Genomic DNA, 25,460 nt, shown 5'->3' on the forward strand with positions numbered 1-25,460 from the left:
GACATTAATCAACCCTAATAGTGTGTTGTCATCAGACTCATCAAAAGACATGCTTGAAAACTGAAAAGGCACCCTTAGCCTTCATGTTATCTTTAAAAATATTTAGTTGATTAAGTAAACAATTGCTTAGTCATATTGTATGTCTACAATGTGCCAGAGATTATGTAAAGTGCTTTGTATATTAATACTTTATCTTATTAACTGTCAATAACAACCCTATAAATTGTGACACAGATGAGGAAACTGAGACTCGGGGATATTAATAAATATACCCCCAAAACTTCCAGTTAATAAATGGCAGAGCCGGCTTTGAAACTAGATTTGACTACAAAAATAGTGGTCTTAAATACTAGGCTCTACTGCCTTACGTGTATGGCTATGAAAGAAAGGCTATGAAATTACTACAAATGGTTTTTTATAATATAGGAGTTGCTTTTGTTATGGAGGTGAGGGGAGAAGGGAAGGATGAAAACAGGAATAAAAATTACATTTATAATTTTTATAATTATAGCCCTTACTCACAGATAATGTTAGAAGAAAATGGACGAAACAGAAACACGAATGATCCCAAGTGGTAGAATTGTGGGTGGGTTTTTTTCCCTTATTTCTACTCTTTATTGGTATTATCCTTAATTTTTTCAAAGAAGGTATATTGTTTAAGGTGAGTCATAATTCAGCGGGGTTGGTGGTGGTATTTTTTATTATGAAAAAAAAACCTTAACTTACACTAAAGTTGAACTGAAGAGTATAATGAACTGCCATATACCAATTCTGGAACTCAATTCCGATAATTAACAACTACAGTCAATCCTGTTTTGTTTATATTCCCATCCACATCCCTCCCTATATTATTCTGAGTCAAACACCAAACATCATGTCATTTCACTGTATCTGAGTAGGTGTCTTAAACATAGCTGCAGTAAAGCCATTATCACACCTAAAAGTTTAATAGTAATTCCTTGCTATTATTAAATAACCAGTCAATATTCAAACTTCCAGTTGTCATAAATGCTAAAATATGTTTTTTTCAATTTTTAAGTTGTTTTGATTCAAGATCCAAATCAGATCCACATATTGTGATTGGTTGATATCTTCTAAGTACCTCTCACCTTGTATGTTTCCCTCCAACTCCCCTCCATCACTTTTTTCTCCTTGCAAATTATTGAAGAAACAATTGTGCCAACTGCATCCCTTCAGTGTCATTCAACATAATATGCTGTTCTCTTTCCTGTAAATTGGTAGATACTTGATCAGATTTAGGTATGATTCTTTTTGGCAAAACTACTCTATGTGTCATAGTGTGCTCCTCCCTCAGAAAGCACGCGATGCTAAGAGTGAGTCTCTTTGTTTACTTTTAGCAGCTGAACAATAGCATGGCCAATGCTTATTATCTCCATTAATTCATTGGAAGTTGCAAAGTGATGATACTGTAATTCCATCATTCCTTTTTCACTCATTAAATGGAACTTTTTTTTTTAAGAAAAAGTATCCTTCATTTACTACTTGCCTATCCAGAGGTACAGTGTGTATGGGAACTGTAGGAAATATTGAATTCTTTTCTGTTTATTTACCAGTTTTCAAAATATTGTCAGCTTGCTAGTATCCTCCAATGGTGATCAATTAGTGCTTTGGTTTTTGTATGGTGTCTCTTTATTTAGTATCATTTTGAACTCATGTATTTAAACATATTCAGCGTTTCCACCCACTACAGATATTATTTTCTATATTGATGTTCAAATTGTGCTATCTGCCAACTGGCTCGTGAGTCTTTTGAGTGTACTAAATCATCCTTTATAGCTTTCTTGCTATCTGACCTGACAAGATATGCAGGCTCATTTTATACTTTTCCTACTGAATATATCTATTTCTTCTTAAAGTAACTTGAGTTTATGCTGATAATTCTAATTAAAAACAGGGCTCTACAGATTTTCCTAAACTTATATCTCCTTTCTCTTCAGCCAAGAATCCTAGTCCTAAACAATGAATGGAATGATAGAATTAGAAAATCACATAATTATTCACTTGCCTTATTCACAATGTTTTATTCCACACAACAATCTCAGAATGCTGACACTGTCACCAATATGATTGTCAACAGTGTAAGATGATTTTGCAGTTCTTTTTTACTTTAGGACATATCCCACTAGGGAGGTACAAATTATCGCATTTTATAGCAATTGGCATAGTTATCTGTGTGGCTGTGGCACCAACTGTTTATATATTTAGGTACATTTGGTGTTTCTTTTTTTCTTTTTTTTTTTTTTTTGATTATAACATTGTAAAGATATTTAAGTGACTCCAAAGTCAAACCAACAAAACATGGTATATTCCAAGAATTCTAGCTTCCAACATTGTCCCTTCCAACGTATTCCTCCCCCCACCCCCTTATTGGTAACCATTTTTTAAAAATTATGGTTAAACCTTCAATTTTTAAAAAAATATAATCATATACTTGTGTGTATGTGTGCGGGTATAGAGCCCTACCCTTCTTAAATAGTAACACGCTACAACACACTTTCCTCTAGTTTGCTTCTCTCAATTAACAATGTATCCTAGAGAAGTAGCTGAGTTAGTTTTACAGCTACATAGTATCCATTACATGGACATACCATAGTTTTTTAACCAATCCCTTGAAACTATTTTTTTAAATTTTTTTTTCTAAGTGTGTATTCGGGATAGAATTTTAGAAATTGGATTGCTAGGTCAAAGAACAACTGCATATGTAATTTTGCTGGTTACTAAAATTTACCTCCATAGGGACTGTTTTGCAATGACAAATAGGAATATAGGAAAGTGTTTCCCCACAACTTTGTCAACAAAGTATGTTGTCAGATTTGGAATATTGCAAACCCACAGGTGAGAAATTGTAACTCCATATACTTTTGATTTTCATTTTTCTTATTATGGGTGAAGTTGAGCATCTTTTCACATGGTTAAGAACCATGTGCATTTTTCCTATGAACTGTCTACTCATTTCTCTTGCCTAGTTTGCTATAGGGTTGTTGGTCTCTTTCTTCTCTATTTAGGAAACAAGTCAATCATTTTACTCAAGATACAGTTTCCAACCCTCTAATCATATAACTTTTCAGACTACGCATTTCTTGAAAAGTGGTGACTAGCACCACATATTCCAAATGCAATCATATCACATTAAACATGAGAGAAAGAACACTGGGCTTGAATCATGTACCATCTCGTCAATTAAAAAAACAAATTCTGTGCCTTATATGTCAAGGCATAAGCTTGTTGCATCCAACTGACTTTTCTCACTATCCTCAACTTCTTAGCTATGTCTGATATGACTATACACATCCCTCCTTAAAACTTCATTTGTGTGGCAAACTGGCTAGGTACAAATCACTTAAACCAAGCTACCTTAAATTCTTTTTGGAAAATGTCAGGACATTAATAAAAGTCAATACTTAAGTCATTTGCCCTTTCTGGCTCCATTTCTTCGGCTATGAAATAAAGCAGTTGGTCTTCTTAAAGTGTCAAATTATCTGGTCTTACATCACTTCCTTTTCAAAAATCTACTGAGGACTACCCCAACTGCTTTTAAAACACATCTCCAAAAACTTTTCCAAGTTTATTCTTCCCCAAATGTCTTCCACTCACTGTCTCTTAAACCTCATTTTTTTTTTTCTTGTTTGTACACTTCTTGGGCCAGAAGCATCAGCATTACCTGGGAGTTTTAAATGCAAATTTGGGGGCCCCATCCCAGAGCTATGGACTCAAGAAACTGGGGCTGAGGCCCAGCAACACATGCTTAACAAGCCCCACACCCTGACTCCTGACTGACGCACGCTCAAGTTTGAGAAAACCATGATATAGCCTAACCTTTCCCACAATTCTGCGAATGCCCTTGCTAAAAGCTATTAGCTTCTATTGCATTTTAACTAAGTTCCAGGTATTTTTTCATGTATATTGTCTCCCCAGCTAGGCTAGAAATTAAAGTCAGGTCTTCATCTCTTATCCTATCAAACAATCTAGCATGGTTCTAGTCACGTTCCAACGTTTGCAAAAACCTCAACTACATATAGCTTGATTCACCTATTGTTGCTTTGAAATAGCACAATAAAAATTTATATAATTTCTTTCCAGGAAAATAACTATTTCATGAGAGCAGTCTTAAAAGACAGGAAAATTAAATTTGTTTGGCCTGAGTCAACTCCTTCAAATCTATCGTTTTAGAAAAATGTAGGTGAAACTTACTGTAGGCTCAATAATGTTCTCCCGAGATGTCCAAGTCCTAAACCCTGGAACATTATATAAATACTATGTTACCTTACATGACAAAAGGGAGTATACAGATGTAATTAAGGACCTGAGACAGGGAGACTATCCTGATCATCCAGGTGCGCCCGACAATGTCCTTATAAGGGGGAACAGAGAGAGACACTATGACCAAAGAGAGATCATATGACGACAGATGCAGAGACACTTGAAAATGCTGTACTTTCGGCTTTGAAGATGGAGGAGGGGGCAAAGAGCCACAGAATGCAAGGAATGCAGCTCCAGAAGCTAGAAAAGGCAAGAAAACACTTACTTCCCTAGAGCCTCCAAAAGGAACCAGACCTGCCAACACCCTGACTTTAGCCCTGTGAAACTGATTTTGGACTTCTGGCCTCCAGAACTGTAAGAGAATTGATCCGTGCTATTTTAAGCCACTAAATTTGTGGTAAGTTGTTAACAGCAGCAATAGGAAATCAATACAAAGCTTTTGACAAGTTTTTATTGTGAAATATTGGATTTAGAAAAAAAGTACAAAATGTCAACAGTCAAATGTGTACAGGTACAGTATTTCAATAGTCTATACATGTGAACAGCTTAACAGGTTCACTGCAGAATGCATATTTAGACCAATACAATCTAAAAAGGACTGCAATATTCACAGGCTATTAATACATAAATAACTGGAGCCAAAATGACCCTCACTGGTAAATGCTAATCGATAGCTGAAAACAGGCTAGAAAGCACAATACGGCACACCATAGTATCTCCTTACAGGTCCACATTGAGAGGATATCAGGTCATTATGTCAATACACTACAGATTCAGGACTGGGACTCAATTACTAGTTTATACAACTGCAAAATAATAGGTTATAAAACCAGGTCATAGAATAAAGAGAGGGCATTTAATTAGGACTAAATACTGTGAAGCCCCTAAAAGGTTTTAGCCTTGGAATTTACAAAGCTTAAGTATTTAGACTCATTTCAATTTTTAATCTCTTACCTAAAAAACGGGGAAGGGGCATCTTTCTTTTGTAGCAGCTCCAACAAGGTATAGAACTATTACACAGTTTAAAACCATAATGACCACTGTGGATTGACAAATGGCTATGAAACCAGAATACAAACATTATAAGTTTTAAAGAAAGGTAATGACGGTATTATGAATTTAGCAAATCCTGAAAACGTTAAAATCTGTGTTAAGGAGGCATTACCTATCATTGTTGAGAATACTAAGTTTAGGAAGATTACTGCATGAAGATTTCATACAAATAAACTGGTTTAATTCTTTCAAGTCTGACTGATTCAATATTTTACTATCACTTGAAAATTACCCTAGGTATATGTTTTCAAATTGGACAAAGAATTATTTGAAATCTGTTTATAATGAATCACTATAGGAATAATCTACTGAAACATGAATCATGTTAAAAACAATTATTACAATCATCCTGTGTTCTGCGGAAAGAGGATCTTTGATAGGACATTCATAATCAATGCTTCAAGACTGATAAATTTAATAACAGTTTACTTGAAACAAATTTACTTTGCCCATAAATTCCTAAGAGAAGGAGCCTTCTACTCTATACAGTATATCTAGCAATGCTTGATGCTTTAAAATTGAACTGAAACTCTGAACAGGCATTTACTAAGTAGGAGATCAATTCTATTACAGGCTGAAAACCACTGGATTAGAACACAATTAGTCAATAACTTCTCCTAACCTATCCCACCCTACCTTAACCTTTTATAGACAATTTTAAAGACTCTGATATAATTTTCTTATAAATAGTGCCTGAATCTTGCAGTAGATTCTAATTTATTTAAAGATAATCACAGATTTATTTAAAAGAGATTTTTTTCCAGATTTGCTTTAACTTACAAATTAAGTATGGTGTACATAAATATTAACTTAGATAACCACATATTATAGGGAAAGCAGATATATGGACCACTGCAGAAAAATTATTAATTTTTTAAAATTTTAATAAAAGAAAAATAAAACATGTAACACAAAATATGAACATGAAGCCATATGACATAAAAAATAAAATTATTCTATCAGAAGTGATTTAAAATTAAATCTTTTGGGAAGTATTTTGACATAATTCAATGAATTCAATGACCAACAGCTTCCCATATCACACAAACAAACACAAAATTATCTAAAGTCTAGATGCATTATCAGTTCTTAATGCAACCTCAAACATTTTACTAGTAACGTTGATTTCCTTTTGAAATAGGCTTCTGTACATATGCATTTATATACAAACATTTATTAAACATGATTTTAAAACAAACTGTATGTACAAAAGATCAGCATTCCTATAAATAAAAACATTAGGTGGCAAAAAGGCACTTGTAAGTAAAAATCTACAGTAGTTTTTACAAAACAAACACATTTACCTTGGATACTGTACAATAAACATTAATTCCTATACCAATAATGAAAATACTAGTTTACTAACTAATGGTAACGATGTAACTTTAAAAAACATATTTACATATACTCTGAAGTCCATTTAATAAAAGCACCATGATTCTCTCCTAAAGTCATGTTCATGAAAAGTAAAAACACAATTACCAAAAAACCAGTGTTCACAATTTTTCTTGTTTAAAAGTTTTTGTATTTCTAAATTGAAAACTGTTTATATGAAATTAGCATAGTGTAAGACAAAAAACAAAACAAAAAGCCCTGCTGCTCTGACTTCTGAAAACCATACCTACTCTATTATTGCATGTTGTATTTTATAAAGAGCACTACTCATGCACTCCCTTACAACTGTTTAATACTATTGCTGGCAAAAAAGTTCCTGGATATCAAATAATTAAAAAGTTGCTTCAAACCAGTTGAAGTTTTATTTGAATGTTATACAACTTAAAAAATGCTGTATATCAGTTACAAAAGTGAATAGGAAACATGCCAATTTATTTGGTGTGCAAAAATATTTTTCCACTACACAGAATTTAAGGGCTTCACAGAATTTTTTTCCAATTTTACATTTTCAGCAGAAACACTAATGAATAACCAACCACTTCTCAAGGGGATGTTAATATGCTTCCACTTTTGTCAAACTTTTTACCCTTTGACAATGCTGCAACCTGTTTGAGTAGTTCTCTGTTTTTGGCCTGTGGAAGACAAAAATATTTATGATTAAAAATGTTTCAAACATTAAGTTATGCTGAAGAATACTATTTCAAATATTTTACTGAAACACTAACAGAATAAATGAAAGAGTTGATATATTTAGGTTCATCTCTTTAATGTTGGATATGTAGAAGGAAAATGCTAGATTCGTTTATCAGCCCCCTTTGTAATGGCAATATTAAAGTAATTGTTGTCCAAAGATATAATTGGTTACACAAAAGGCAACTTAAAGTGAATCCCTTTAAAAGAGGGTCAAAATTTTAAATAGGGGAAAAATATTTTTGTTTTATCTGAAAAACATGAAACAAAAACTATGAATATAAGTACTGTTATATGATTAATAAGATCAAATAAGTGATAATTTGAGAGGGCTATTTTCAGACAAACTCTACAAAGTCTTTCATTTTGATGTTTACATATTTATAGAGCAAGCATAAGAGGTCCTTTTTGCAAAAATATTCAGACTTTATCACTTTCCGAAAGGGACTACTCTCTTAATGATATTCAAAAGAAAACTTTTTGAAGCACCCATCACAACCACCCTTTCTGGTCTTTTTGTTGTTGTTGTTGTTCCTTTAATTGGCATACAGTTACTTGGTATTGGCTTTGATATAATTTGAGCAGTTACACATCATCACTATTTTCATTTTCACGGAAGGCTGAAATTTCTTTTCAAAGATTCAAGATTTCATTTTGCCATCAATCTGAACTGAATTTGCAAGTCATTCAAATGTTCCATCCACCACTGACAACACACTGTCCTCAAGCCAATGTGCTATGACAGTCACTAGTGCTTACTGAGGAGGAAGGTACAAATGGGGGCCTTCAGTGAATATTTTCAAATTTTGACTACATCCATCTCCCTGTGTAATCTCTTAACTGTGGCAATGTAGATAATAAAGGACCCTCCATATATACAAATATGTTAATGCACAAATGCTTTTGGAGTTTTTGAGCCAAAACAGGGAGAATGTTGACAACAGTCTGGAATCTGAGAACTGACAAAATTTTAGAAGATATCCTCTGGTTTACGTTTGAAAACCATTTTCCTGCACAGGTCTCAAGATTTTTTATTATCTACACTTTTTTAACCTCAGTGCTTTATCTTCTACTCTAATTTTAGCCTTTGTATGGCACTCTGCCTTTTCAGTATACCATCTTAAAGCAGTTTCATAGAATATAAACCTTTCCCAGGCTTTGTATGTCCCAACCCTCCACAACCCTTCACCATCAAATTCTCCCTAATTAATACCCATGACCTCCAAAATACAAATATCCTAGCTATCTTACATTTGCAAGTCAAATCATTTTTTAATGTTCGACTGTATGATTAATAGCATTTCTCTATTCCACGATTATTAAATAATTAAGGTGGTAATTAAGGGCTTCAATTTCAAATTCAATTTCAAATTTGGAAAATCATCAAGAATTTAAAAGGATTTTTATTTTCCCTTTAAAAAGAAATAGTTTGAGAAACTCAGACGACAAATCAGTGAGAATGCCTGGCAGTTAGTGGAAGTCAAGTGCACGCAACCATTATCAATTGGTGTATTACTCAGCTGACCAGTCCTAGTAAACATGGTAGTTATAAGTTGTTTTCTTTTCATTGTTTGCTACATATTATTCAATATATAACTATAATAGACTCACTGGTTAAAAAAAGGAATCTTAAGAAACAGAAATTTTAAAATACAAATTAATGAAGGGCATAAAAAAAGGAAAATGTCTGCAAACTTGCCTCAAAGAGATCTCTGTCAGATTTATTATACAAAAGTGTTTACACTGACATAGCAAATCATTAAAGAGTTAATTTTCAAACTATCTTTTCTCATTCATCAAGAAAAAAACAAAAAAATCAATGAGTTTATAATTTTCATATTCTAAGTATGAAATACAAGAACTCAAACCTTAGGTATTGAAAGAAGTTTTTCCTTTTAATTCTTTAGCAGCTAATTTTCAATCTGCATGTATATATTCAGTCTCCTAATCACGTCACTAGTAAATTTATTTGCTGATAAATTATGTAAGAAAAAAGCCTTTAAGAAAAATAAACAGTAAGTCAGTTGTTAAATGGGGACAAGTCCAAATCTGTCTTATTCTTATTTTGGTATATTTAAAATATATTTTATAGAAATATTTAACATATATGCATTAAAATTTTTTATCCTAATATTACTTCTTTATTATGCACCATGCAAAAATCAATTATTTAAGAACTCTTAAGCAAGTTAAGTTAAAAATGTTTAGAAATGCTGGCCTCAAGAAAAGAATATGTCAATTACGAATCACACAGATCCTGCTTTGAATCCTGGCTCTGCCACTTATCTGCTATGTAACTTGGGAGTCTACTTTCTCATATGTAAAACAGAAACTTCACCATCTACCTCAACAGGAGTTGAAAGAACTAATCAAATATACAAAACACTTAGCCTAACACAGTGGCTGGTATATGGTAGGCACTCAAATGTTAATTCCCTTTCCCCTTTTATCAACTTACCTCCTAAATGAAGGTATACTTTTTATTTGGCTTTCTTGATACTTTAGACAATTTGGTTTTTGTTTGGTTGGTTGGGATTTGTTGTGGGGTTTTTGTCTTTTTGTTTTCGGTATTTTGGACAATTTTTTTCTTGTGATGCTCAGTGCTTATTTTTCAAGTTTGGTAGTTTCAAATGTTTTGAGAGTTATTAGAACAAGATAAATTTTCTGCTTCAGCATTCAGTTTCTTATGACAAAAAGAAAAACAGTTCACTATGTTTACTCACTTAGGTGGAGAACCTTACTAGTACATGGTTGCTAAAGGGAGTGGGGTTAAAAGAGGATACGTAACTGTGACAGAATGTCACCAGTAATAATACACATGATAAAGGGAAGTGGCCTCACAATAAGGATGAAGTAGAAAACCTGAGTAAGCTGAGGTGGGAGTCAGTGCAGAACAGGAGAAAAGTATAGTTAAATCTGAGTCAGAAGATATAGGTTTCTATGTCACTTCTGACTCTGTGACCAGAGCTTCATCTGGATACCACATAACTTAAAGTTACTGTAGGGAGCAAATAAGAGAGCCTATGTAAAATTATGTTGAAAATGTATACTTCTATATAATTATTAGTTATTATTAAATTATATGAAACTTCAGCTACCAACCAGGAAGAGGTAGCCTTAAGATACCAATCAGGCTAAGATGTCAAAGAGAGGTTCCCTTGTGATTACAACTACAAAAGGAAACAAAAAATTGCTCTTTTGAACAGTGAGAAGTACTAAGTTTTATCATAGTTAAATACTGCTCACAGGTTTTCTGTCATGTCATTCTGGATTTATTCACGTCTTGGCTAAATCACATTAAACCAGAGATCACCATGCAGAAGATTTTGTTTCCAGTAATCATTCAGCACTAATAACTGAATGAGTAAAATAACATAAAACTACTGCTTGCTGGTGGATGAGAAACAATAATGTACAAGAAGCCTAATATATAAAATGGGCAATCTCTCAGAACAGAGGGCAGATGGGCATTTCCATAAATCGTCACTCATTCAACAAACCATTTGAATTCCTACTATGTGTCAGGTTCTACGAAAGTTTCTCTTCAGAATTCTCTGTAATAGTAAGATCAGCATTACGACTAGGCAATCTCTACCTTGAATTTCAACAGGTTCCTAAATCCACTTTACAATCTTACTCAATTTAAGCTATTTTCAAAGTATGAAGAACACAAAACCAAAAGATAGGAAATAGCAAATATCCCTTGATATTACAGTTAAAAAAACAAAAAAAAACAAAAGCAGGGCAATATTAATTCCTTCCTTCCCAAGCTACACTCTCCCATCAAGAGCCTAAAGTCTGTGTGCTGCCATCTTCTATGCTTTTAAGACTTAATTCTACAAATGTCAGAATGTATAAATCGATAAAACATATGATTAACTTAGTGTAGTCTGATTTCTAAATTTATGAAACCTAGGTGAAAAAAGGCTTAAATAAGGGAATAACCTAAATCTCTGTTTGATGCTCTCCATCTCTGCATTCCAGACCTCAGAAACCACCCTCGTCACTGTGGTGACTCTCGGCATCACCATTCAGTTGTTTTGTATATGGACACCTTACTGAGTATCCTCTGCAGTACTCCGAGGAGGTTGGCCTACATCCTTAGAGGCTCCCTGCTGTGGATACAGCAGAACCCTATTTGGCACTTTAAAAATCACAGTACGGAGGTTAAAGTGCACTCTTTGGCCTTGCATCTCTGCATGCAGCATGAATTTCCTCCACTTGAGGTCCCATAAATTGGTTTTGTAGCCCCACCTCTCCTCCCATTATCTGGGAGGAAACAGGAAGAATAACTACATAATGTACTGAAGACCTTACTTTCACCTTAGTTTCATGAATCTGATTTTTAATTTTTTGCTTTTCACCTGAGGATCAACTGAACATACTTCAGTGATATCCTCCTCTGAGAACCCCATTTGAACTTTAGGCAAAAGGTTTCAGAATTAATCTACTGAATCCCCTTATCAAGTGATTTCAGGCAATAACTTCTAACGGGAGCAGGATTACAAGGTATTTTAAGTCAAAATCAAAGCTGAAAATGCTCTAGATATGCATAAAGTAGGGATACCAATACCAGTCTAAGAGAAAGAATACTATTAACCAAGTTTACCCCTCCTTGCCTAACAGTTTACAAAAATAATCTCATTTACCTGGAGTTGTTCCACAGTTTCTTTGTGAGCTTTTTCCATACTGTTCATCTTTGTTCTCAAGTTTGACTCTTGGTACTGAAAGTCTGCCTTAAGTTCAGTTAACTGAAAGATTAAAGAAAAAAAAATACATATATATGTATATATATATATGTATATACATGTATATATATATATATATATACACACGCATATGCACAAACACATCGTTAAATATTTTTCACAATAGGGCTTCCCTGGTGGAGCAGTGGTTGGGAGTCCGCCTGCTGATGCAGGGGACGCGGGTTCATGCCCCAGTCCGGGAAGATCCCACATGCCGCAGAGCGGCTGGGCCCGTGAGCCATGGCCACTGAGCCTGCGCGTCCGGAGCCTGTGCTCCGCAACGGGAGAGGCCGCCGCAGTGAGAGGCCCGCGTACCGCAAAAAAAAAAAAAAAAAAAATATTTTTCACAATAAACTCACAATTCATTATAAAAGTGGAGAAGGTTAACAGCAGTTTACTGAGTTTTGTAACTTATCTCGAATTTGTTTTGAGAAATGATGAATTCTATCTAATTTACTACTTTAACATTAATACAATTTTAATGTTAAGATAATATTGAAACATCAGTATAACTTTTGAGAACTTGTCTTTTTTTTTTCTTTTTAAAGGTGGTTTCACTGGACACAGTTTGGCAACTGGTATGCCAACAGAAAAGCTTAATGGTTAATACCTTGGAACATGCTTCAGTTAAAACATACTTCACATTATATCTAAACAAAGTAAACAGTAAAACTGGTTTCAGGTTACAACAGTCTTTCAATGAAAAAAGAAAAAAGTTTCACACTGGGCAAGTACATAAAGGAACAGTCTTATCAACCAAAAGCTATGTTGCTTTTGTTTTAAAATTTATGTGCAGAATTCCATATCCAATACCACTTAAGATTTGAGGTAAAAATGGAGAACAAAGAACAGAAATACAACTAACACAGAATAAGAAAGGAAAGGGGGTTACTTTAAAATTTGGGCTAAATTAGGCAACGTAAGAAAAAAGATGGTGATTTGAGGAAGGAAAGACAGCTATATGACAATTTTTTTCATAAATATAAATGACATACATAAAGATACAAAATCTCATGACTTCATACTAAAAAATAAGTTGGTATTATATAACTTCAACATAAGAACCAGGCAGAAGAAAGCTTCTGGTTATTTTTAATTGGTTTTCATTATGTAAGCTTTAAAGTTTTGCACGTTCTTTTCTGTAATTACTCGGTAGCCAGTAAACAAAGAAGTACACCAAAAAGAGAGAAAGGAAGTCACAGTGCCCTATATTCTGATTTTCTGAATAAAAGCTCTCGCTTTTTGTCCAGTTCAAAGAATAACTGAATCCTGCTTTCTACATTACAAAGGAATTCCTTTTCTGAAATGTCAGTTCACATCAGATAAGCTATGATATTTTCATCACTACACTGTGAGTTGCCTCCAGATTATGAATTTCTGGAAGATAAGAATCATGTCTTATTTCACCTTTTTATCCTCATGATCTAGTACATCGCTGGCTCTAGAAGTCACTGAATAAAGTGAAATAAATTCTAGAAAATAACGTGGTTGTCTTACATTTACATTATTTTAAAAAGCTGTAAGTATGTAGCTATTTTAGGCTTACAATTATTTTCCTCATAGTACTGCTAATTTCCATCCCCATTAGTGTTTAAGAAAAAAGGAACACTAACAAAACCAGAAAACTTTTCACTAACTGCACTAACATAGAATAGTGATACTTGAAGAAAAAAAAACATCTAAAAAAGCCAAAATTCCACAATTCATTACTACGTAGTTTTGGAATCATTGCTATTTTATAGTAAACTTCCCATTTTATTCAACTTTTATCTAGGTTAGTACAGATAGACCTGTCTTTGTATAACAGAAATGTTTCTAATATTTTGTGTGTAAAACAAATTTCCATTAAAGCTAATTTAAAATATTCTGTTGTTAAGCAAAAAGAACCATAAAAAATAAAATACTCCTAACTATCCTATTGTTGTCTATGTCAATCCTAAATTTCATTTATCGAATTTGCTTAAGGTAAGGTACAAATGTATTAAAATAAATTTAAATCCATTAATCATCAAGGTGTGGGAAAATGTAACATAAAAGTTACATTTTTACATGAAAGCCAGAGTAAAAGCCAACTCAGACTCAAGCACTATTATGGAATCTCAGAGATAGCTACATACTACATATTCATAATCACAACTTGTTGATAATTTTAAAAGAACGTTTTTAATGTTTTCCTATTGCAATGATATGTTTGAAATAGGTCAAGCCAGACAGTCTAGGATCATAAAGCAAGTACAGAGAAGTAGGTTCTACCCTCAAAGAAGACCAAACCCCAGTAATAGCAGCTATGAGCACTTATACATGCCAGAAGCTGTAAGTAAACACTTTACATTCTCATTTAATCACAACCATCTTCCCATGAGATGGTGTTAATATTCTCATTTTTAAAATGAGAAAACTGAGGCCCAAACAGGTAAAATTCTGCTCAAGTGCACACAGAAAGTATTAGAACTTTTCACTAAACAGACAACATATTCGATATTCCTCTTTATCTAACTGATAAAGTCCCAATAAGTACACTTACTTCCTATCTTAGATACTTATTGTTAATCATTACCACATAGGAAATTCCCACAGCATTAATTTTCTCCACTTATTTGATCTTGATTGAAATAAATATATAATTGGTATATTAGACTATATTCAATTACTTTCTTATACCAAAAGAATTGACATAATATTCCATTTACATCTCTTTTTCAAATTAAGACAATAGATCTAATTTTAGATTACAGGCTTACTGAAAACTAATGTTCAGAAATTATTAGAATTCTAATCAGCTCTCAATTGATTCTTAGAACTAAAATTCTGAAGTACCACTTTTACATATCATAATTAGATGGCCTACGTTCCACTTTGGGCTTCTGTGTCTTATAAGAATCATGTACCACAAACATGATCAAGTTATTGAAGAAAGTCTAACAAAATTTGCAATTATCAAGCAAGAGTCAAGATGTAAACCTTACCAGGCTTCAGTGAACCATGTACTTACCTTTTTATCTTTTTCTAAAATGGTCTGGTCTCTCTGTTGTAAGAGACGTTTAAGTGACATCACTTCTTCTTTCAGTTGACTTATAAGGACAAAATTGTCTGTTCCCCCACTATCTGCTGACTGATTTATAGAGCTACTAAAAAGAAAAGAGTAAAACACAGTTAAATGAAGTAGAAGGAAAATTAGCAGGTGTTCAAATTGCATAAATTAGACAATTCCACAAACATCCTTAAGGCTAATGCAAAAAAATATGTACCTGACAGAAATGGATGCAACTGGCAAATTACCTTACTAATGGCACACATTACATACACCTGCAGAAATATAATTCAGTATTAGCTTTTAGGGGGTCAATACTTCTAGTGTAAAGCAATAGGCAGCCAATTTGTACAGTAACATCAGCAAACTTTTGGCTAATGAACTAAAACAAAGTCACTCTCAAAATACTTTAAATCTAAAAACATTTTCCAAGCAGGTCAATTTCAAATATCACAATTAGTTTTGTGTTTCACTGAAGAATAATTAAGATAATGTTCTCTATTCAGATTTTTTTTCAAAACCCAAATTTATGCCCCAAACAGAACATCATTCAGTGCCACTTTCTTATTGCTAAAATTAAGTTAAAAATTTTAACTGATTATGTTTACTCTTCTAGGTGACTCAAAGAAGTCAATGTAGAAGATACATGTTCTATTCTTTTACCTAGTAATAATTGGCAATCAGCCATAACTGTTCAATTAAGTTGAATTTTCACAGCACTAAAGGAATTCATTTTTACCTATCTCCATTAGATGGCTTAGATTCCAATTTGGGCTTTTTCTTTGGAGTTTCATTCTGAATTGCTGCAGAGGATTTATGGCTGAAACCAAACATTAATAAAAATAATTAGAGTAAAAAGGGCATAGGCATCAAATGAAAAGTTATTCTTCTTCCCCTAAAGTTTTACTGAACATCAGTTTTTTTAAAGCCTAAGTAACAAAGTTAAAGGAATATCACATGTTAAAAAATACATGTCAAAATACTTCATAAAATACGTTAACATATTTACCTCTGTTTCCACAGTCCCTGCTCTTGTTCTGGACTCAGATTGCTGATTCTGAAAAATACACAGATGATATCTAATAACATTTATTTAACCCATCAACATTTTAACAGCATTCTTCCCAATGGAATCAAATGATATATGTTTATATTCTGTTGTTCTGAGAAAGGCATATTCAACTAAGTTTTCAGCCTAAGCTAATATATATTGAATAAATCCATTCCAATAAGATAAATTCTAATCAAATGACTACTAGCCATCTTAAGTTGTTTAAGAAAGGTAAGATGATAGGGACTGGATTTTCTTTTTAATCAGGACTTTCAATAATTCAATTTAATATCATATTAAGGGTTAGGGTATATGAGCATGAAAACCACCACAACAGGGTTCTATAATGACAAAGTCTGAAAATCATCATTCTTAGGCTACCCTTACTATTTCAGACAGATGTTTTATCTTAAAGTTAAGGCCTTCCTAATAAGCCTACGTAGAGATTCCTTTGGAATAACTCAAGTTGCTCACAATAGTGTGTCAAGTTGAACCAGGAAATATCTGAGTTTTTCTTTCTTTCCTAGTTTTCCTAAGAATCTTTTCCAAAGTCTCATCTTTCATTAGGCTGTACTCTGGAGCAGTCATGCTGATAATACTGGGAAATCTCATAGTAACTACTGATTTTACTTTTACTTATAATTACTACTACAGTACTACTTCTTTTCCACTATGCCGCAATACTAGCAACCACTTTATAACTCACTATGAATTGTCCATACTTTTTTCCTGTACTTTCACATTGGCCAATCCTTCATTAACCTCTAGCTTATTCATTCAACAGGTGCAGAGCATCTCCTATGTACTGCACACCACGTAAACTGCTGACCCTTGAACAACATGGGGGTTTGGGGGTGCTGATCCTCTGTGCAGTTGAAAATCTGCACTTAACTTTACAGTCAGCCCTCCATATAGGAGGTTCTGCATCCACAGACTCAATCAACCACAGATCATGTAGAACTGTAGTAAATATTTAGTAAAAAAAAAATTAAAAATCTGAGTATATAAGTGGATCTATGCAGTTCTAACATGTTGTTGTTCAAGGGTCCACTGTATATACAATATAAGAGATGTTAAAAAGACCTGGGCTGTGTGACCTTTTGCAAGTTCTTAAAATCCCTGAGTCTCAGTTACCTCATCTGTCAAATGGATATAAAACATACCTTATAGGGAAAATGAGGATTAAATGAGTTACCTATGTAAAGACACTTAGCACAGTGCTAGCATACACAAAATAAAAATATGTACATATGTTTGTGTGTGTATATAAAATTTACTATTCTTTTAGCTGTAGAAGCTTTTTAACCATGTTCTTAAGAATCAGCTATAAATAACAAGCTGGGGAAACAGCAGCTGTAATTCTCTCAACCTGAGTTATTCTCTACTTGTGGCAATGAACGGCAACCTTACTGAGGAATTCAGTTGCCATTTTGTTTCTTTTACAAATTTCATTAAAAGCATTAGCAAAGTATATAATCACACATGAATTAACAGAACTATCCAGACCTCAAAATGAGAAAAATGACATTAATAATGACTTAACAGAAACAGAATCTCAGCTTTCTGAGGTGGGCTATTTCTTGCATCCATGTTAACCTGAGTTTCTTTCTTCCCCCATCACTATATATCACAATATGTAAGCTCTTCATAATCATCCTTATCCAATGAACTTAAGATAGGGCTCCACAAACTGGTTGCCTACTCATCAAATACAAAATAGTATTTGCATATCTTAAATAATCAAAAGGAAAATAAAAAGTCAATCCATTCTCTTTCCCTTTACTTCTGAAACCTTAATTTCAAAAGATTAAGTTCCTGTCACAAAATTTGATCTTTATAAACATAATCTGAGTGTGTCCTTTCACATCATGCTAAAACAAATTTATCTGTAAAAGGCAAGGGAAAGGGACATTTCAGCTGAGTCTTAGGTCTGACAGTTATCATCATGGTAGTTATTTCCTCATATTTTTTCCTAAAGCAAGAAGCAAAATCAAGGAAGGTTTACATTCCTTTGTTCCTTGGGATACACTGATACAGAGACCACAAGATTTCTTCAAAGTAGCCAGATTAGAAGTCATTACGCAGTCTACCACTGTTACATCCAGAAAGCACTACAACACAGTGAGACAAATGGAAAAATTGCTAGAGAAGCAAACAATCTCAGTGCCTCAATAAACCCCCATAATCTAATATGTGCTTGCCTATAATTCAGAATCAAATGTTGTTAATTAGACAGAACTACATTACATTCCACAAATATCTTCATGTGTTCCTAACTAGGGCAGGCATCAGTTTTCTGTAAATGAAACTGTTTTAACTGTCTAGAACTTTAAAAAGGCTCAGAGAAATTTGTGAAAAAAAAATAAATTCTCCTGAAAATCAGTGGGTATCATGTCCCCTTCTTCTCCATTTTAATTTTTGTGTTTATTTTGCATTTTAATATTCTTGATTTGTCCATGAAGACTAAAACTACACCTTAAAAAAACTTTACACACATAAAAGGTTAAGATACTACTACTATGTAACTTTTCTCCCTAAGGCAATTTAAAAATCAAGTAGTTGTTAATATTTGAAGAGTTCCTGTCTGTTTTTTAAAAAAAGCAAAGTACCATGTCAAAAAGATTACTTCTCACACTTTGTGAACCTTCAAGGTTTAGAATGCTTCCATCACGGTCACAAATGACAGTGTTGCAATCTGTTCTCCAAAAATACATTTCCTAGTCACTGGTTTAAATTTGTTTTAACTAAAAAAAGTTAATAGTAACTGAGGTAAATAAAATTTTTACAAGTAAAATCCTAACAATTCTTTGAACAAAAAAAGAATATTGAGGCTTTTGATAACATGAATCAATGAAGCATCAATTAACTCTGATGTACTTATATTCTGACTTCATTATATGATCATAACTTTATATTGTAAATCTCTAAAAGTCCTATCTTTATATTTATGGTAAACAACTACACTCATTATGTGTAATTCTGTACACTGAATAAAGTGGGGAACAGCCCTAGAAGCTGTCATGGTAACACACAAGAAGCTTACCATGTACAATGGAAACTAGACAAGCACATAGCTAGCGTTTACAAAAAGTTAAACACTAAAATCTGGCACTAAAATGCCAGTGAGGACTTTGGAAAACACAATTTCAAAGTACTTACTTGTGATGGCTACTGCTGTGACGATGGTGATGGTGATGATGGTGGTGATGATGTTTTGAATGATGCTGGTCTTTCTCAGTAAGAGATGAAGAAGATGAATTTGAATGTGACGATCCCAGGCTCTTCCTTTGTTCTTTTGTCTTCTGCAAAACTCTCTTGTACGATAAAGTACAGAGCCAGCATAATAACTTCCCATCAACCTTTTAAAAGAAAATGCTTATATTAGATTAAATATACGTGTAACTGGCTATAAGTGAAACCAGGTTAAGATAAACTGCTCAACTGCTGGTGTGCATGTGCGCACTCTCTCTCTCTCTCTCACACACACACACACAGACTGTTGCAAAATGGAAGTAAAAGTAGACTTTTCCGAAACTTGGGGAAATGCTTATTTAGAGGATCATAAAATTAGAAAGGATGATATATGGACTTCCATTAGTTTTGAGGCATTTTTAAATTTGGAGAGGAAAACTTATTTTCTTATTACTAGAAAATAAGCATAACTTGATGATATACCTCAAAGAAACCTTATCTAAGCACTATCATAAATTCTTAAATTACTGTGTAACTACTAAAATGACAAAGTATTTCCCATGAAAGCAAAACTGTTAAAGAAAAAATGAGATTGAATGACATATAGAATCGACTCTCATTTGCAGATTTTGTATTGGCAAATTCACCACCTATTAGCTAAAATTTATGTCACCCCTAAATCAATTTGTAGCACTTTTGTGATCATACACCCACATAAACAGAAGAGCAAAAAAATGTGTGTAGCTAGACCGCAAATGTTCCCAGATGAGGTTAACACGGTGATGCTTTGCTGTCTTTCTTCAGCTCTCATACCGTAAACAAGTATCCTTTTCAGTCTACCTACTATCATGTTTTTCACATTTGTGCTTTTTATTAGTGATTTCACTGTTAAAATGGTCCCCAAAGGTAGTGCTAAAGTGATGTACAGTGTTCCTAAGCATAAGGCGACTATGATGTACTTTATGTGGAAAATATGTTAGATAAGATTCATTCAGGCATAGTTATAGTGCTGTTTGCTATGAGTTTAATTTAATCAATCAACAATATATATTAAGGTGTCTTTAAACAGAAACATACACAAAACAAAACAAAATTAGGTACCGATCCACTGATTACCACGTTGTGACCAGAGGCAGGGACCTATCCTGTATTGTCCGTAGGAGCAACAGTTCTATTCACTAACTCAGTGTTTGCAGCAACTTTATAGAACACAACTCTCACAGACAATGGGAGGCCAGTGTCTGCGTGTCAACGGGGAGGAAAAGAGACTTCTTTCCAAAATTAAGACTAAAATTAAGTTCCTATCCTCTATTTGTTCAAATGAGAAGTGCTGGAGGAACATGTCTTACAACTAGGGTACATATATTGCTGTGGAGAAACACGGCAGAGCCCCTCAAAGAGACAGTCATCCTCCAAATCAACTGAAACTGACAGTCATCAGGAGGCCTGTGTGAATGCTCAGCAGAGAAATGTCACACACATATAGATACCTTTTAAGTCACTGTAGGTAGAGAAAAACAAACAATGGTATAAAATATGAGCCCCAAATCAAAAGGTACATGACTAACTTTGAATCATATGTGTTAAAGTGCCATCAGGTATATTTTCACACCAGCAACTTCAAGTAACCAGCAAAAAGGTAAGTAGCTGAAAAGATTTAAAAGCAGTTAGTAATTCTCCCACACCAAATACTGGATAACCAAATAGTACAGAATAGCTATCACAGAATGTTTTTTAAAGTATAGTAATCTCAACTGATCAACAGGAATCTACATATCATGCCAGCAAGGAGAAAATGCACTGTTCCTGCACTTTCTTCTAACCACCTGCTTTCAGGGACCCAAAGAATACATCAAGCTTCAGTAATACATTAAGTGTAATAACTTCCAACTTGTTTGTGTTTTATTTAATTTCCAGATGTCATAAAATAAATAAAACATACCTTTCTTCTTCCTTCCTCCTTCCGATCAAAAGCACATTGCTGTTTGCACTGTTCACAAGTCTGAGGTGGTCCATATTTTTTTTCTGAATTTGTGCAACGCTGACACTTGGTACCAATAAATGCTGCAATTATGTTACAGTATTGACAAGGCTTAGGCTGAAAAACAGATATATATTTTCTTTGAGACATTTTAAAATACTAAAATTTTGCTGCATAAAATATACCCAGTGAACAGGACATATTTTAGGAATTAATTAAGGAAACTAATAGGCAAAAAGTTTTCTGTGAAGTATGTTGCCCTATCATAGTCAAAGACATTTATTATGTTTCTATTCATTTGCTAACATTTATTTCTAGACTCATTAAACTTTTCGTTAGTTAAATAAGATCGTGAAAAATGTACTTATGACCTGCATAGTATGTTATATAATACAAAAGCTACATGTAAAGACGTTTCAATAAATGAAAACAAAGGTACACACTGACAAAAGTTTCATGTATCCAGTATTTGGGGGAGTGAATTTCTACTAACTTAATATCCTGTTAGCTTAATTACTATATCATTTATTCAAAATACATTTAACAACTTTTCATCATATATAGGTACAGCTGATGCAAGAAATAGGTGAGTTTTCAACTAAAAAAAACTGGCACAAGCATATTCAACATAACTATAACAAACATACCTTGATTTTCTTTGATATTCAAAAGACAACTGAAGATTTTAGAATCCCTTAAGGCCAGAAATTTGACTATTCATGACTGTAATATACCAATAATAACTATAATATACATATAAGAAAAAAACTTATACTAGGATAACTTCTTGACTTTTGTGACTAAATGCCTGAACTGTGCCACTATATAAAAATTGTCAGAGGTTCTGAGGAAGAGGTAAAGTACAGTTATGCAAACTTTATAAGTAGGTTCTCTACAACCAGGAGTTTGTTTGCTATATTTGACTCCTTAAAGAATAAAATCATAACTTCCCCACTGAAATTCAATATATATAAACATGCACATAATATGACTGTTTTAAAATTTCATCTTCTCATCAGACTCTCTATAGAAAGTTTCTTTCCTGAAATATTTTGGTACTTGAAATATTTAAGAACATAGCATACATATTTTTTAAAAGGTCCATCTTTGTGAAAACATTAATTGACCAGCAGCAATAAAATGAGATGAAAATATAAGATATACTTACGGTGCCAAATTGCTTCACATTTTGAGCACACTTCTTACAAATCGTGTTAGTTTTGCTGAAAAGGAAATTGTATATCGATGATGAAACTTATGCAGCACGATGCTGAACTAAAGCAAGCAAAGTGTACTATTAGTAGAAGTGTACCATGTGCTTTAGTAGTACTTAAAACTTACTCTAACACAGAGTAAGAATTTTTTAAAAATGCAAACGTAAGGATCTTTTTAGGAACTTCTTAGGATCTTTTTAGGATCTTCTTAGGATCTTTTTTGCTCCCCTTAATTAAGATAAATGTTTTCATACATTTTTATTGTGTATTTTAAATGGAAACAAATCAAAAAACCCTATTGTTTTCTATCTAGTTCCAAAATCCTCACACTTGCCACTATTTATGCACAGCACCAGTGCCTATCTAACCTTCCACTGGGTGCTCTCCACTATTATGATGCTCACACCTACTTGTGAAAAAATTATTTGTTCTTCTCTTAAGCTCTTGTGCATGCACTGAGGCTCTAACAGGAATCACTCCATTAAGAAATATGTGCTGTTCTTCCACTGGTAAAAAGTTACTGGATTTCACCCTTGGAAGGTAGCTGGTAACACTATAGACCTTTCCTCAGGTCCATGTCAGCATTAACGTTCTGCCATTTTTTAATAGTTTAACAGTAACAGTTTATATTTGCACTTTTCATTAGCAAGGCTGTACATTTTCCATGCAATAATTTATTTTTTATCTCCTCAGGTATAAAGTCTAGCTGTAAAATACCCATTAATTTTTGGTCAGCATTCTCTCTCCTACCATGCAAAAAGGGCTTACAACTTAAAGCTTAGAAACTAAACCATTTAATTTAAAAAAAAACTGTAACATAAATATGGGATTACAACCCTCAAGTATTCCTTACAGACAATACTTTGTCTTTAACAATCAAAAACTGTTCAATATACAAACCTCTCTTGTTGAAATTCTGATCTGCAGTAAGTACATTTTACAATGGGATGCGCAATCCGACATTCCTGTAATAAGACAATATGTTAGTCACTATCTATCTCAAGGTCCCCAAAATTTCACGTTTCTGGTGGAAAATTATTACCCAACCTAGTCAAATGCCTAAAACATCAATAAAATCTGTCCCCCAACGTAGAAAATTGAATGATTTATCAAATAAGTAGCCAATTACAGCATAATTCCTTAGAGAAGGCTTATGTGTCTTTGTCTTTATTAGATGGGGGGGGGTACGCAACAGATAAATTAAAAAAAGCTGTCAGGGCCGATTCCAAGGACTGGTTAAATGTGAAACTACTTATTATTTTGCACCGTTGCTCACAGACAGCATCCCGGCTTTAATGGGATGGGAGGAGCTCCAAATCATAGAGCATTCTGTTCCCAAGCCAGACGCTTCGCTTTCCTGGACAGGGAAGAAGGATGCCATCAGCTTTGCGGCTTCAGGTTCCTAGCAAGAAAGTGCAAACACCGTCCTCTGCCTCCCGGTGGAAGGAGAGGACAGACTAGACAGAAAACCGAGATGAAAACATCTCCATCCCGGGGTCTCTGCGGCATAGACAGGTGGCTGCCTCACGCAGCCCCACCCCTGAGACCCCTCAACGTTGCTGGGGCCCGGCCCCCTCCTGGGTCGCTTGGAAGAGGGCAGGGTTCCGTCCTCCTCTCAGGGGCTTTCCCAGCTGATGCCCAGGTCCTCGGATAACGGGGTCTCTGAGTGAGGAGGCGAGGGCTCCAAACCCCCAAGGCGCCGGCGAAGAGAGAGGGGCTGCAGTGCAGCGGGCACCCAGCTCCCTCGGGCTATGGCCGAGGAAACCCCACCCGCCCACCACCCAGCGCCCACGGACCTTGCAAAGCTGCTGGCCCTGGGAGAGCTCCTCGAAGGGATAGCGCTGGGTACACTTGGTGCAGGCGTACAGGGCCGAGGCCGCCATCCTGCTCCTCAGTCTCCTCCTCCACCGCCGCCCGCTCCGAGGCGGGGCCCTACGGCGAACTCGGGCGCCGCCGCCGCCGCCGCCGCCGCCCGGGCCGCGGGCTCCTCCTCCTCCTCCTCCCCCTCCCCCGCGCCCACCAGAGCCTTGACGCGAGAGACCAAGGTACTGGAGACGCAGCCGTCTCCCTCCGCCTCCACTTCCGCCCCAGCCCACCCAGTGACGCCCTCCCAGCAGCTCCCGCTTAGGCCCCGAGAGCGGCGGAGGGAGACGAAGCGGATAGTTCGCTGCGGTTTAGCTGCGCGGCGACGGATCCGCTTCCTCCTCGGCCTCCCTTCCCCACCTCTGATTGGCTGGGGCGGCTACTGCGTCACTCGGTCGCTCCGCCCAACTCCTAACCCCCGCTACGCAGGGAGCTCCCACAAAGGGAGGAAGTCGCTGGCCAATAAAAGCCCGACGCTCTCAGCGCGCGAAAGCCGCTTTAAACTCACCCCGCCCAAAGGTCCCGGTCGCGGCTTTTCCTAGCAGCCAGTCCCAGGTTTGGGTGGAAACTTCCGAATCCAATTGGGCAGTTGTTTGCGGAGGTTTACTCTCTGCTCCTACTGTTTTTTTTTCCCTTGACTTCTATTGGACCAAATCTTTAAGCTCCCTCTCCTTCTATTTGTTATTGGTCGAAAGGTAAGTACCTCACGTGGAGAGGCGTCCCTGAGTCAAACTCACGCTCTCTCCGGCGATTAACGCAAGGGAAGTGATGGAGTGTTTTGAGCTTCGCATTCGCTTTTATTACAGTCATCCCATTCAATCGCCACTGGAGACAACACAACGCCTCGCCCACGCTTCCCCTTCGAGAATGCCCGCCCCTGTGCAGAACCCCTTCAAGAGCCGCCCGGTAGCCAGCCACCCCAGTCCCCGCGGCGCGCTACCTTGTGACGTCACCGAGGGAA

General features: G+C 35.2%; 1 protein-coding gene across 3 annotated transcripts; it reads right to left on the reverse strand.

The window, feature by feature from the left end:
* Positions 1–4,714: 4,714 nt before the first annotated feature.
* FAM76B (family with sequence similarity 76 member B) lies at positions 4,715–24,643 on the reverse strand. 3 transcript variants are annotated; one of them, XM_030883728.3, is made up of 10 exons: positions 24,433–24,641; positions 23,537–23,601; positions 22,591–22,645; positions 21,384–21,539; positions 19,409–19,608; positions 16,208–16,255; positions 15,938–16,018; positions 15,160–15,292; positions 12,069–12,170; positions 4,715–7,361 (listed from the first exon to the last, which is right to left on the reverse strand). In XM_030883728.3, the coding sequence occupies exons 1-10, from the start codon at positions 24,517–24,519 to the stop codon at positions 7,272–7,274; spliced, it is 1,017 nt and encodes a 338-aa protein (XP_030739588.1). In that variant the 5' UTR covers positions 24,520–24,641; the 3' UTR covers positions 4,715–7,271. The 3 variants fall into 3 exon arrangements, with proteins under 3 accessions (XP_030739588.1, XP_030739586.1, XP_060159918.1); XM_030883726.3 differs by having other exon boundaries at positions 15,160–15,295; XM_060303935.1 differs by lacking the exon at positions 4,715–7,361 and adding an exon at positions 7,368–9,416 and having other exon boundaries at positions 15,160–15,295; positions 24,433–24,643.
* Between the last annotated feature and the right edge of the window lie 817 nt (positions 24,644–25,460).

The sequence above is a fragment of the Globicephala melas genome, chromosome 8, assembly GCF_963455315.2.
Source record: "Globicephala melas chromosome 8, mGloMel1.2, whole genome shotgun sequence".
Classification (NCBI taxonomy): domain Eukaryota; kingdom Metazoa; phylum Chordata; class Mammalia; order Artiodactyla; family Delphinidae; genus Globicephala; species Globicephala melas.

Excerpts from the sequence above, each read along its gene's own strand:
- FAM76B (XM_030883726.3), bottom strand. The coding sequence starts at position 24,519 with ATGGCGGCCTCGGCCCTGTACGCCTGCACCAAGTGTACCCAGCGCTAT. Across the intron at positions 21,540-22,590 it reads ATGTGAAGCAATTTGGCACC|CCTAAGCCTTGTCAATACTG; the intron begins GTAAGTATATCT and ends TCTGTTTTTCAG. Across the intron at positions 16,256-19,408 it reads CACAGCAGTAGCCATCACAA|AATCAGCAATCTGAGTCCAG; the intron begins GTAAGTACTTTG and ends TGTATTTTTCAG.